The sequence below is a fragment of the Natator depressus genome, chromosome 8 (assembly GCF_965152275.1).
Source record: "Natator depressus isolate rNatDep1 chromosome 8, rNatDep2.hap1, whole genome shotgun sequence".
In the NCBI taxonomy this organism is placed as follows: domain Eukaryota; kingdom Metazoa; phylum Chordata; order Testudines; family Cheloniidae; genus Natator; species Natator depressus.
In genome coordinates, this window is record NC_134241.1 from 31008344 (window position 1) to 31022614 (window position 14271).

The 14271-nt window shown below is 40.6% G+C and overlaps 2 protein-coding genes across 2 annotated transcripts in view; one reads left to right on the forward strand and one right to left on the reverse strand.

Moving 5' to 3' along the window:
- The first annotated feature begins 3301 nt into the window (after positions 1 to 3301).
- C8H5orf58 (chromosome 8 C5orf58 homolog) lies at positions 3302 to 4591 on the forward strand. Its single transcript, XM_074961998.1, has 2 exons — positions 3302 to 3395; positions 4428 to 4591. Exons 1-2 carry the CDS (start codon positions 3302 to 3304, stop codon positions 4589 to 4591), a joined length of 258 nt encoding a protein of 85 aa, XP_074818099.1.
- A 1706-nt stretch (positions 4592 to 6297) lies between these two features.
- The window catches only part of LCP2 (lymphocyte cytosolic protein 2), a 52193-nt gene continuing 44219 nt past the window's right edge, over positions 6298 to 14271 (reverse strand). Inside the window, exons 17-21 of the mRNA XM_074962118.1 lie at positions 12890 to 12939; positions 11357 to 11460; positions 9757 to 9834; positions 7428 to 7583; positions 6298 to 6991 (exon numbers count right to left, since the gene is read on the reverse strand). Coding sequence (XP_074818219.1) covers positions 6869 to 6991; positions 7428 to 7583; positions 9757 to 9834; positions 11357 to 11460; positions 12890 to 12939 — 511 coding nt within the window. The 3' untranslated portion in view covers positions 6298 to 6868. The remainder of the gene's footprint in view (positions 6992 to 7427; positions 7584 to 9756; positions 9835 to 11356; positions 11461 to 12889; positions 12940 to 14271) is intronic.

A 14271-nucleotide genomic window follows, 5' to 3' on the forward strand; every position in this document is an offset into this window, starting at 1 on the left:
GGTAAAAAAAACACTTCTTCAGATGCATCTGAAGGATCATTTACTCACGAAAGCTTATGCCCAAATAAATCTGTTAGTCTTTAAAGTGCCACCGGAATCCTTGTTGTTTCAGTATAAATAATGTCTCAATACGATGAGCTGAAACTTTTTCTGTAGACATCCAGTCTTAACACAGTTCTTTAGTTGCCTCCTCTAACCCTTTTACCTTTCCTCCTCCCTCTTTAATCCTCCTGCAAAATTTATTATTCCCCTCCTTCCCAGCCCCTGTAAAACCCCATCTCTTGAAGTTGTCTGATTTAAGTGAAAATTTCAGTTTTTATTTACTTAAAAATAAATGTCTGGCCTTCATGTTCTCAAAAGGGGACATGTTCTCTAAAAAGGGACATCTTTTATAGAACAGCTTGAAAAGGTGTCCCCTAAAGGCTGTGTATATAGGGCTGTGTTTGGACCCAGCTCAAGGTACAAACAGGGTCTTGTGCAGTTTGGGGGAGGGGCAGCTGCTTGGCACCTAGAGGTCACCAAAGCTGCTGAACCAGCAGCCCAGGGCTGTCAGCTGAACTACAGTTCCCAGCATGCCTTGCTTTGGGCTCACAGGAAGCCATGGCACTTCCTGTTTCCAGTGGCAGCAGGTTTATCTTGTTTTGTGGAGAAAGGTGAGTCTCCCACTGGGTGTGGTGGGAGGCTCAGGCCTGCTGGGGAGCTACCGGGCTCCAGCAGGGTGGACAAAGGAGTGCAAGTCCCGGGGTGGAGTGCTGAGGGGCCCAGCACTGCCACTCCCGGCATTTACTTGGTCCAAACAGGGCTCTCCTCAGGGGCAGGACGTTCAGGCCAGAGGGCTCCTGCTTTTGGGGAGCCAGCACTTAGGGCGCTGTGCTGCACCTTAGCTTGTGCGTGTGTGAGGTGGGGCTGTGTCTGAGTTCCCTCCAGCTACACCTCACTGATTACATATATATCCCAGAGTCCTGACTAGGAGATCCCCAAACCAAGACCATACAGGGGGACTCCCTTCAGGCAAACACTGGCGTTGGGTTTTTCGTGTTCATATTGAGCCCTTCTGCAAACACTCTACAGGGCTCTCATCTCATTGTTGCCTGCTTCTTGTGATCATCAAAACAGGGCTGTATGCATTTTGGCTGCCCTGCACAGATCAAATCCGTGTCCTTTCACTATGTATAGCCTTTGTGAATCATATAGGTACCTCATGAACATCAAAACAGGCCTGTTTTCCCCCCACAAGTTCATGAAATTTTCTGTTTCCAGTGATGACACACAACACAAACTTAAATGTAAAAGTGAGGGAGTGTTGTTTAGTGGTTAGACCAGGAGGCTGGGTATGAGGAGATCTGGTGGTTATTCCCAACTCTGCCACTGACTTGCTCTGTGACATTGGGTAAATTACATATTCTCTCTGTGCCTTAGTTTACCCATCTGTAAATTGGTGATAATTACCCATTTGGGTAAAATGTTTTTAGATTCTTAGATAAAAGGTGTCATATAAGCACAGACTATTAGTGTTTTATGATTTTGTAGGAGGAATTGAAGGCCAACCTTCAGAATGTTCATAATTTTGATCTCAGGGTCATGGCTGAAACTACTGCAAAGGTACCTTTTCAGTAATTTATGGTCAGTCCTTAACTCATAGCAGTTTAAAGGAAGGCCAAATCAGTTAATAGAAACATTTAGATTTAGAAAAGTAAAAGATTTCTTATTTAAAAAAGGTACCCACTCATTTGAAATGACACTAATGAAAATAAAAATGTAATCAGTGTTACCCAGTCCTACATTTTAATTTGTCTCTGCAATGCAAGGATATTTTACTTTACTGCAAAAGTATGAGGCACACTTTCCCCCTTCTCTTTAGTACTCCTTTGTCTCTGGTTAATGATGTTTACATGATAACAAGCTCCCCAGCTTGCAGGAATAAGAAACTGGACAAAACATCTATGTTAAAGGTAAGTTTGTTTTTATTGTTGCAACTTGTCACCTAAGAACGCTTGGAGGCATACACATAGTGCTCATTTAGGAAACTTCCCAGAGCTTTTCCAAATAAATTATTATACTTTGTTACACTTCCAAGGTGATTCTCACAAACTATATATAAACTTAGAATGACAAGAAAAAATCAATGCATCTGACATTTCTTTTTGTGTATGTTTTTCTGGAAGCAGCTCTGTTTAAAAAAAAGTACAGGCAGTTAAAAATTGGAACAGTCTTAAAATTTGCTACTTGCTTTCAAATGGTTTAATGCTCTTATTTCTCAAAAAATGGCTTTACCCACTAGAAACTAAAAAAAGGAAAAAAAAAAGTTTGGTCAGGAGATAAAAAATGAGTAGTAGGATCTTAGCTATAAAATTGCCAGGATAGTTATATGTATTAATAAGCATCTGTCATATGGTATAAGTTTTCATTAATATATTTAATTTCTCTTGTCTATATTAACTTTGTAATGGCTCCATCTTGTGGCTAATACGTATAATTTAGGATTAACTTTCATTACAAGTTTCAGAGTGGTAGCTGGCTAGTCTACACTGGCAATGCTAAAGCGGCAACTCTTTAACATGCCTTGTGTGGTCATGGCGCAGCGCTCTCTCCCAGCACTCTAAAAAAACTACCTCAACCAGGGGCATAGCTCCCAGCTCTGTGGCACTGTTTACACTGGTGCTTTACAGCGCTGCAACTTGCTGCGCTCAGGAGGGTGTTTTTTCACCCCCACCCCCAAATGGAGAAAGTTGCAGCGCTGTTAATTGCTGTTAATTGCCAGTGTAGATAAGCTGATGCCCAAATAAATCTGTTAGTCTCTAAGGTGCCACAAGGATTCCTTGTTGTTTTTTCATTACAAGCTTTGCTTTCAGTGTATTAAGTATCTTTTGGCACTACATTTTCTCATTCTTCTTTTATAAGCTCACAATGGGGTATTTTTAAACCAGACAAGTGAAAGAGAAAACCTCATAAGAATCTTGCTGATTTTTATGTGTTTTTGCTACTAAGTTGTTTTAATTAAAATAATAAAAAGAGGTATTTTTTTTCTGAGAGAGAACCCTGGGCAATTTTCATTCTATTGCATCCAGTTGTAAAAAGGAATAACAGAAAAAGTGGTCATGCCTGATGGGAAACATAAAACATAAAACCAACATTTTTGGTTTTGATGAAAACTGGAACTCTTAAAAAATTTTTTTTGCATGTCTCTCGTTTTCAAAAATGCACTTTTTAAAAAAAAATTGAATGAAAAATTCAAAACTACTAATGCTCAAAGATTGCACATATATAATACCAATTCTGATGTTATTTGTGTTTCCTATAGATGTTTAAGAGTGATGTTGCTGACCAGCAGTTCAGCCTGGAAACTGCAATTAAAAATATTGATAAAATGTCCAGTGAGTTGAAGAAGCTAAATGGTAATTCTGAGTGTATCTATCATCAAACTAATGGGGAAATGACTGAATTGTTTGATGCAATGTTGTTGTAGCCATGTCGGTCACAGGATATTAGAGACACAAGGCGGGTGAGATAATACGTTTTATGGGATCAACTTCTGGTGGTGAGAGATTAGATTTCGAGCTTACACAGAGCCCTTCTTCGGGTCTGGGAAATGTACTCAGAATGTCAGCTAAATACAAGGATTGTTTAGTAGTACTTAACACATATTTCAAGCAACCATTCAAGATGAAGTGGCCTGTTAACACCTCTCCAGTCATGGGAGAGGGAAAGGAAGCAGGGGCTGGGGCGCGCGGGCGGGTGGGGGGGGAGAAGGGGGAGTAAGGAGCTAGGGCAGGGGGTGGGGTTATGGATTGTTATATCCAGTGTCTCTATTCAGTCTTTGCACTGGAATTATGGCTTTTTATAACAATCTGTAACCCACTAACAACGCCCCCCTCACTCCCCCCAGTTGCCTCCCCCTCTTTCTTTCCCTCCCATGACTGGTGGATTGTTAATGAGCCACTTCACCTTGAGTGGTCCCTTGAAATATATCTATCTACTTATGCTAAATAATCTGTTCTATCTTTTATTTAGCTCTGAGTACATTTCACAGCTGCTAATGAACTCATGCAGATTTTGTGATTATGTTGTTCCTTCTATTTTATGAAACAAGAATTTGTCCCCTTATAGTGAAAAATTAATAAAATCATATTTACTGTACAAAAAATAGGCTAATATTAACCAAACATGGAAAAGTCCTGCTAGATAACAGTTAATTCTTTAGCAAGTGCATACCATAGCTTCCTAACAAAAGATATATAGTAATACACTAAAAACAAATTGTATTTAAATGCCTTGGAGAAATGCTATTATCCTTTTAATTTACAGAAGAGTTGAATGATGAATACTCTACAGTAAAAAAAAAAAAAACCTCTACAGTAAATTTCGACCCATATGATACCTATTATACAGTAAATGTTCATGACTGTATACTGTACTTTTTCTAACAGTGCAAAGTCAACTGCTGCTCTGTGACCTTACTTTGAACTTCAGTCATCCTGTGAAGACCAAAGTTTCAAGGGAGGTAGAAGAAAAGAAAACAAATTTTGAGGAATTACCTAATTCCATCAAGTTCCATGCTGATGCTTCCATTACCAATTCTTTAAGCCATTAAAATTTCAGCATGGTTTTCTGCTCTGGTTGAAGCTTTTACAATATGACATTTTGTGTTATCAGAGTATGAAAAGTAGTATCTGAAGAATGTTTCAATATGTGAAAAACAAATATTTGAATAACTCAGAAACAACTAAAATAATAAAAAGGCAAATAATTGGTCCATAGCCTATACATTTTCCAAAATCCCCCTTTTTATTAAACAGCTGAGGTTGCTGAGAACAGTGACATGGGAAACTAGATGGCTCAGGAAATTGTTTATAGGACATGACGTATTTCATGTCACGTTAACTGATCTGAATCGAGACCAACTGGTAACAAAATTAGAACTATTTACTACCAGCTAGATCATTGTTTCCCAACTTGGAAAGGTAGTGCTAAGCCCAGATGAGCTCAAGGGCAAGAAAACAGCACAGGGAGGGGAAAAAATGGCATGACGCTTTATTTGCCCAACTGTCGTCCTCACTACAAACCTATAGCTATGAGTAAAATAGCAGGTGACTTCCTGAAAGCCATTCCTCTGCCTGTAGTGACCCCCTAATGCAGCCAGCTACAAGATACTAAGGGAGGAGTAAGGCTGACAAACTTAGAAGCAAGATTCAAACCATGCACATACCAGAAAATGGAATTAAATATAAGATCTTAGACAAATAATGGGACCCGTCCTGTTCCTTATTAAGTCAGTGGGAAAAACTCTGGGGCCTAATATTTATAACTGATTCTGAATTACAGTTTATATTTTAAGACAGAAAATGTCAGTTTCATAAAGAATGTGGAATAGGCACTTATCCCAGGCCTATCAGCCCCACCCTGCTTGGTTGTCTACTCCCTGGGTAATGAGTTTGGATGTAAGCCTGTGGCTTGGTCAGGTGACTAAACATCACATGATGGTAGTCAGGGGTTGTGCTTTATATAAAAGTGAGTCTTCTCAGGATGAAAGGAGATAGACCTCCAGAAGGAAGGAGGTTCTTGAAGGGTACCTAGCAGCAGAGGGACCTGGGTCTGGGTTTGCCGCACCAGCTAAAGGTAAAAGCCTGACTGGAGTTTACCAGCTAATGGTAAAGGCCTGAAGGACAGGAGCAAAATTCCTGAAGAGGGAATTAGGAGGTTCTGAGGAAGGGTCATTCTAGAAGAAAGTAGTCTGGACAGGCCAGTACAGGTAGGTATTTGAAGGGAGATGCCATTTGTTTAGGGGTCCAGCCTGTGGCTCCTACTGATGGTCAGAAGAAGTTAATTTTCTCTTGACCCGCATCAAGAGAGTACAATTGGTGGCTGAGCCATGTGATCTCACTCCCTGAGTAAGACCTGATGCTAGGCGTTGGATGTCTGTCTTTGTTTGTTGAGCTGTTTTCATGTACTGGATCCTGGGAGAGGTGTTTATTTGATATGCACAAAAGTCAGGAATAGTTTTTGAGAACCCTGAGAGTAAAGAAACTGAGATAGAGACAGGGTCTATCATTAGATGCGGTGAGACCCAGTTACATTGCCGTTTTCAGAGCCTGTTCTTTGCAGAAAGCAGTGGGTGCAAGGTTATGCGTTCTTGGGACCCAATCTATGCAGGGACGGATTTGGGAATGAAAGTTGTCTCTAGATCATGTAGAAGAAGGAACATATACCATATAGACCATTAAACTAACAAGTCACATAGTTCCTACCATTATAATAAATGTAGCCATAAAGTGCAGGTCTCTACTGAAAAGTGGACTGTGACATATGGCATTTTTATTGACTCAATTTACACACATTTTTTTTAAATTTTATATCAACTTACATAAAATATATCAAAGTAAACAATACAATCTTTCAATACAGGTAACAGTCACTAGCAGTTACTCTGTACTGTACAAGCATTATACAGACATTAATTGATTTCAGTTTGCAGCTTAATGTAATTGGTACCATAAACTTGACGTGAACAATAGTTTGCATAGTTTTGCTTTGTAAGAAAGCAGTGTAATTCTCTGCTATGTAAACCACATGTGATCCTGCAATATGGAATGGAGAACACTTCACATGTGAGATGAAGGTTGGAAAATGACATCACTCTCATGTAGAGTTTTCATGCAGTGTATGAACAATGGAGAGTAATAAATACATTGTAGAAAGTATTTTGCAAATCTGTTTTTTTTAAAACACACTTTAAAATGAGATAATTATATTTTTTCATTAAAATCAAAAGGAATTTTAATCCATAATTTCAGTTAGCTGAATACAAATGGAAATATCATGAGGTTTGTATGTTCTTGTAGACTGTTGATCACAGACATTAAGCTTTCTTCTAAGTAGATCCTGCAGCGTATGTTAACTTGCATTGGTTTCTTGAACCGCGGTCTTTTCCATCAATCAGCAGAAGGGGTGTTCTTTGAAAGTAATCAATAATATCTGCCACTGAAGAAAAATCCTGTGGATTAAAAACAAAGGCGGTTGGGGAGTGTCATCAGGATTCTCACTACTTCTCAGGCTAAAGCAGTACTATTTATTTAGACTGTGACTATTTGATGCTCTCTTGTGACTAAGTTTTGGATAAATTGCTGTACTGGAATAGACCATGAGGTCATCTACCACTGCATCAGCATTTGCTTCCAATACTGGTCTTCCCATCTTGGATATCTCCATGGAACATTCTTGTCCAAAATTTCACCCACCCAGTGAAGTTGTGAGGTATTATAAGGCAATCAGTTTTTCTTGAATTTGAGTCACTGGGCCCAATTCTGCTCTTCGCTACACCAGTTTGTATCTGGAATACCTTCAGTGAACTAAGGGACATTCTTCTTGGTAAAACTGCTGGACACTGGTTGAGGGGGAGGGGATGATGCAAAGAAAGAAACATACTGTACCTCTTTTCCTTTCAGGCCAGTTCCTAACAAGTAAACTTGATTTTGCTCCTGATAACGAATCTGAATATTATATACTTTATCTTTGTATAATACCATCAGTACGTATGGATGTGTATAAGTTTTTCTTGAGCTGTCTCTCACCAAGAATGTCCCATCCTAAAAGAATGCACATGAAAATCAAATCAATTTTTGACCAACATAGCAACCACGTAAGTAGAATGCAGAGTTTGTTTCTAAATGCACATTCATTCTGGATTCTAATTTTTCAGAAAGAGAACAATTGCAACTACAGCTTTGAGGAAGTTAGACTAATTTCTTAAAGAAAGAAGCAAAACAGAAACAAAGCCTTGCAATCTGTTATCTAAAATGTCCCATTTCAAAGGCTAGTTCAGATGCAGTAATAGTAATTTTAGAGAGAAAAATTACTCTGATTTTGGGACACTTAGCAAAATGTTATGTGTGAAATTCTGGCCTTAGTGAAGTTGTTGGCAAAACTTCCACTGACTTCAGAGAAGCCAGGATTTCAGCCCAAAAGGTGAAACCCATTGGTGTTTTGGGGACTTTTGTACAAAGCTGAAAGGGATGCAGTCTACTACACTTAGAGGTTTAGACAATCTTGGAATGTTCTAGCCTGCTGCATAAGGGGAACTGGAGGGAATGGGAGGGAAATGGGGAAATGAAATATGCCCCTCCCAGTGAGTGCTGGTTTAAAATATCTTTAGGAAAAGTGGATTAGCTAGAGGGATGCAAGTTTCTTCCATAGATGATCTTACCTCCTGGAGACAAAAGTTTCTATTGAGCTCCCTACCATGTGAAGCTCTCCCCACTCATTATTCCATCTTACATATAAAAATTATATTACCATTATGGTCCTCGTGGCCTGTGCCGCTTCCTGCAGCTCCCATTGGCCGGGAACAGCAAACCGCGGCCACTGGGAGCTGCGGGCAGCCGTGCTTGCGGACAGTCAATGTAAACAAACTATCTTGCGGCCCGCTAGCGGATTACCTTGACGGGCCGCATGCAGCCTGCAGGTTGTCCACCACTGATCTAGAGTATGGGCTTAATAATCCTTAGACATCAGCTGAGCCTGGATCTGAGCTGACCTGTGTTGTTTTTTGTTGTATTCTTTGTAATAAACCCCACCCCCAAGAAGGGGGTGAGGTCAGTCTTTATGGTATGTGTGAACTGTGGTTTTAGAAAGACCAGGAGTACTTGTGGCATCTTAGAGACTAACAAATTTATTTGAGCATAAGCTTTCGTGGACTACAGCCCACTTCATCAGATGCATAGAATGGAATATATAGTAAGAAGATTTATTTATATATATATATATATATACACACACACAGAGAACATGAAAAGGTGGAAGTTGCTATACCAACTCTAAGAGGTTAATTAATTAAGATGAGCTATTATCAGCAGGAGGAAAAAAAAACTTTTGTGGTGATAATCAAGATGGCCCATTTCAAACAGTTGACAAGAAGGTGTGAGGATACTTAACATGGCGAAATTAATTCCAGTTCAGCAGTTTCTCGTTGGAGTCTGGTTTTGAAGCTTTTCTATTGCAAAATTGCCACCTTTAAGTCTGTTACTTTCTCCTACTGGTTTTTGAATGTTATGATTCCTGATCTCAGATTTGTGTCCATTTAATCTTTTTGCGTAGAGACTGTCCGGTTTGGCCAATGTACATGGCAGAAGGGCATTGCTAGCACATGATGGCATATTTCATATTGGTAGATGTGCAGGTGAAAGAGCCCCTGATGGCATGGCTGATGTGATTAGGTCCTATGATGGTGCCACTTGAATAGATATGTGGACAGAGCTGGCATCGGGCTATGTTGCAAGGATAGGTTCCTGGGTTAGTGTTTTTGTTGTGTGGTTGCTGGTGAGTATTTGCTTCATGTTGGTGGGCTGTCTGTAAATGAGGACTATTTTTAGAATAGTTTAAGAAAGGTGCCCATGTGTGCTTAGTTTCTTCCTTACTGATCCAAGTTTTTAATAGCCCTCTGGTAATGCTCTGCCAATCTGAACACTGTATGCTTAATCAGTCTGTGTAAGTACCTTTCTGTTTGGGTAAATGCAGGTGTGTGTATGTGTGTACACCACCACTACCTCTCCCCCTCCACACACACATATAGGATGTGCCATGACATTTTGCGGGTACATTGATAGTGGCCTGGAGAAAATCTGGACTAGAATCTCTTTATGTAAAAGTTGTGTTCATTCACTTTTTCTATATGAATGCAAAGACATATATCAGGACACAAACCATTTAAACAACGTGCCAAGTATTTCTATATCCATTTAAGAGTAACTGCTAACACTGTACCTTATTTATATTCCTAAGAGCTGCTTCTGCTTCCTGCCGGCTGATGTCTGCAACATACCACTCTGCATTCAATGAGTCCTGAAACTTTTGTTTTGGTTTTTTTTTTTGGGAGGGAAAGAGGAGAAAGTTGGGTGTCAGTGAATTAATTTATGCTATGTTATAAACGTACGTGCACAGAAATAGAGAAGAATTTAAATGGAGGAGGGGAAGGGGAAGTAGTGTATTTCCAGATACAGGGATGAACATTTTTAGTTTTGACCTTGTTAAGTTGATTTAATCATTCCAATACTCTTTGAAGGTGTTTGCACATGCTGCCACCTTGCTACCATGGAAACCAGAGAAGTGAGGACCTTAGGTTTTTGGTAAACATTCTATCTCCTGTAACATTTCTTTTGTTATGTCCAGATGAGTCACAGACACCTTAGGTCTCTCCTATTTTTACCATCAGCTGAGTTTAGAACTGTGGCTTGCTGTGGGCTCCCAAGCACCAAACCCATGCACACACAAACCTGTCTTACATGACTATTCAATGCATTAGCAAAAATCAGGTGCTAAGTGGAGGTGGTCTTCAAAGAAATATAGAGTAGAACTGTACTCGGAGAGACCGAATTTTCTTCTCTCACCCATTTTAGGTTGGTTTATTTGAGAGGAGAATTGAGTCCAAACCATCTGCGGGTACTTCAGTGCATCTTTGCAAGACAGGAAGTGGTCTAGTAAACTTCACTATAGCTTCTGACTGTTTCACTGTACGTGTTTGCTGTATCTTCACTCCTCTTTTGTTTGGTGAAGACCAAGTAAGGAACAAAGGTTGGACATCACAAGGCAAACCAGCAGCAAATGCAACAGTGTTTACCAAAGAATAACTGCTGACTAGAAAACCAATTTAGGTAAAACATAGTCTCTCATGATTTGCTGTGCAAAGTGATTAGGATTAATGTCTGTCACATCATAGATGATTCATGCCTCCCCATTCTTGGGGCCACAATCTAAAAGGGATGATGTGACTGCCCCACAGATCTCCTCTGCCAGTGAGCCCCCCAGCCCTACTACCCCTGCTTCACCAGAGTTACCTGACCAGGAGGTGGGGAGGGCGCTCTGTCCTTCTCCCGATGTGCCTTCCCCCCAGCATGTCGGCTGCTCTCCCTGGCAGCCAGGCCCGGGCAAGGAGCAGGATGGAGCTGCTTCTCATGTGGCTGAAGCCAGTCACTACGGGTTGCTGCTGTGTGCAGCACGGCAGCTGCCTGAGAGACAGCCCATCTGGGAGGAGGTGGCAGTGGTGGGCTGGCCCCCGCCCGGGCTCAGTGCTGGGGGATGGACTGAGTGAGCCAAAGATGGGCTGTGGAGAAAGGGGCTTTCTCTCAGGCAGCCATGCTGCACAGAGCAATGAGACCCTGAGTGGCCAGTGTGAGAAGTGGCTGGTCCTGCCCCTTCTGCTCCTGGCCTGGACCAGCTCTGAGGGACGGGCTGAGCATGTCACGGGGCAGGTACAACAGGAGAAGGTACCCCTTCTTCCTCCCCCTCCTCCAGGCCAAGCAAAATCACGGGTGGGGGGGGCACTTGACCCTGTATACCCCCCTACCTATGAGTCACATTATTATACCTCATCTTCATCCATGCTTGGTGGCTGCACAATCTGCCTGTTAGGAATTGGTAATGGAGGTCTGCCATCTGCTGGGCCTTTTGAAGGAGCTCTATTGATGTTACCTTTAAAGTTCCAGAATAAATTTAAATTAAAAACAGAAAGATAAAACTTACTCTATGGAGCAGATATTAGAGTGTAGTTTAGGACTTTGATTCTCAGTAATACCAAGGCCTCTTTACACCACTCAGGCAGCATAAGGGGCCTTAAAGTGGGTGAAAAATATACTCACACTTAGTGCAATTGAGAATCTGACCTAGATTTCTTTATGTAATGGGACAAATTCATCTTCGGTATACATGATGGTTACTCCCATGGACTTTAATGGAATTTCAGTAGCTATGGATGCCTCAAAGGCAACTGTATTTGAAATAGGAATTACAGACGATGAACTGTATCTCAATAATTTAACTATGACAGTATCTTCAGTTACCTTAGCTACAGCTAACCTGAACTTCTACAGGTTTCAGAGTAGCAGCCGTGTTAGTCTGTATCCGCAAAAAGAAAAGGAGGACTTGTGGCACCTTAGAGACTAACAAATCTACTTATGCTCAAATAAATTTGTTAGTCTCTAAGGTGCCACAAGTCCTCCTTTTCTTTGAACTTCTACAGTTACAAACCACAAGGTCGCTCTGCTACAAGTTTATAAAATTGTATTGGAGAGAGAAAAAATTTGCTGCTTTTTTTTTCTTTGTGGAAACCTTGGACAATTTAAATGGTAACAGCTACCAGTGTTGAACATTCTTGAATGTTATGCCAAGAGATCATGATTTTCAATGTTGCTTATTTTTAATTACAGTATTTTTTGCGAATTAAATATGTAGCTGAGACAAACTTAATTTCACCTTGGAAATGTCTTTCATACCAGCCAAGGTATTGGTGTAGCATTATACAGATCTGAAACATTCATTGCTTTTCCCTACCATCACACAAATCGTTATTGGAATGATATAATCACATGGGACCTTCAGCATGAATGTAGTCAATAGATAGTAATCTGAGACTAGTGCTTTTAAATTATAGCTCTAGTGAAGCAAACAGTTATATCAAATTTTATCAGTGCCTTAACTATATAGACAGCATTGCCAAAATTTAACAAGAAAAAAAAACACCTTAAACATAGACTAAATGAACTAAAGAAGTTAACTAACCAATGTTTAAAGTGATCTGAAAAAGTTAGGGGTCTATCATAATCTGGGAGTAGCAGTTCTGGTAAAACAATGCTTAAAGTGTGCTCCTCAGAGACCCTTTTGGTGCTGCTGCTGCAGGAGTAAAGAGATGGACCAGAGCATCTAATATGAAAATAAAATGCATTCTTTACTCCTGGTGGGGTGGGAATGTGCCTTCCCCCACCCACCCACTTTAAGCACTGTATTTGATAGTTTTTTATTGCTTTTAAATCCAAAACCTGAGCATCCATGACAGATATCATGTGCTGCAACCGTAAGATTTCATTACATTTGGAGTGGAAATCCAGGTGCACAGAATACAAACCTAGCTGAAAGCGTGGTGGTAGTGATCCGCTTGAAGAAAGGCTGTTAGTACTGTTAAAGAAATCAATGAAATTGAAGTTTAACACACATAGGGTATGTTGCTATAACTATATTATTTAATATTTTATACTGTGGCAGCTCCCAGAGGCACAGATCCATACCTGAGCCCCTTTGTGCTACATGCGGTACAAAGATGGAAGCGTACATAGTGCATGTCCCCAAAGGGTTCCATCCTCCTTTCTTTTTAGCACCCATGACAGATAAAGACATCCTGGTCTGCCCTGTATGAAAATTCACATGGTAATTATCGCCACCATTAACTCTCCTCGAGGTCTGGCACTCGGAGATAAGGTGCAGAGGGGCAGGGAACAGTCCATGGCACTACTACTCCTATAGGGACCATTTCAGGATCAGTACAATTGGAACCTAATTTCCCTCTAGAACCTATATCTCTGTTGGGTTTCCAACCCATGACCCCCTCCCAAGCTCTTTCCTCATAAAGGGAGTATATGAAGCAAAACTACAAACTGTTACTCATTCTGGAATTTCCCCAAAACTTCCCCCCTTCTGTGTCATCGTTCCCTCCCCCCCCCCCCCGCCTTGGCTGAAGAACAAGCATCACTCAAACATTCAAGTTCCAGGAGGTGCAAAAACTTGACAAGAGCTGTGCCAGTGACTGAGTTCACACTTCTAGTCTCATCTATGCTTAGTTTGTTTGTTCTGCTCTTGCTGAACTATTCAGCCCCTCTTTATAAGCTCTACAAAGGCCTTTTCAGCTTCTTGTTAGAAATTTCTATAATTGAAACCAGCTCTCTTGGCAGTACCAAAATGACAGCAGCCAAAGGCAACAATGAGTTTATCAGATCTTATCTCTTTTTCCCAGAAAAGTTTCACCTAACTAAGAACCCACTGCCAAGGGCTCCTCTTTTCCAGTGTCCAAATGAACCTCTCTTTGGGTGTTCTGCAAAAAAGGCTCTGACTAAAATGTATATTATCATAGTGTCTTAGGGTCTTCTTTTAAGAAGAGGCATCTAATTTTGGATGTCCAGCTGTAGACACCTAAGGCCTGACTTTCTTTTTTTAAACAGGGACTAAGTACCCACAATTCCAGTTGAAGTCAATGGGAACTGCAAGTGCTACAGTAATGCCTAGAATCCTCCTTCTGGGATCAGAACCCCATTGAGATAGGCACTACACAGATGTATAATAAGACAGTCTCTGCCCCCAAGAGAGTTTACAATCTCAATAGACAAGGCAGAGAAAGAATGGGAGAAATAGATAAATGCCTGTAGCGGGGCACTCAAAAATTGAAGGACCCAAAATTAGTGTCTAATTGTAGCTCTTACCAAAGAGGTCCTAATAGACTCCTCTCTTAATGTAGAA

Bases quoted from the DNA above. Each gene is read 5' to 3' on its own strand.
- C8H5orf58 (XM_074961998.1), top strand. From the start codon at position 3,302: ATGTTTAAGAGTGATGTTGCTGACCAGCAGTTCAGCCTGGAAACTGCA. The intron at 3,396-4,427 runs GTAATTCTGAGT...TTTTTCTAACAG, and splicing joins TGAGTTGAAGAAGCTAAATG to TGCAAAGTCAACTGCTGCTC.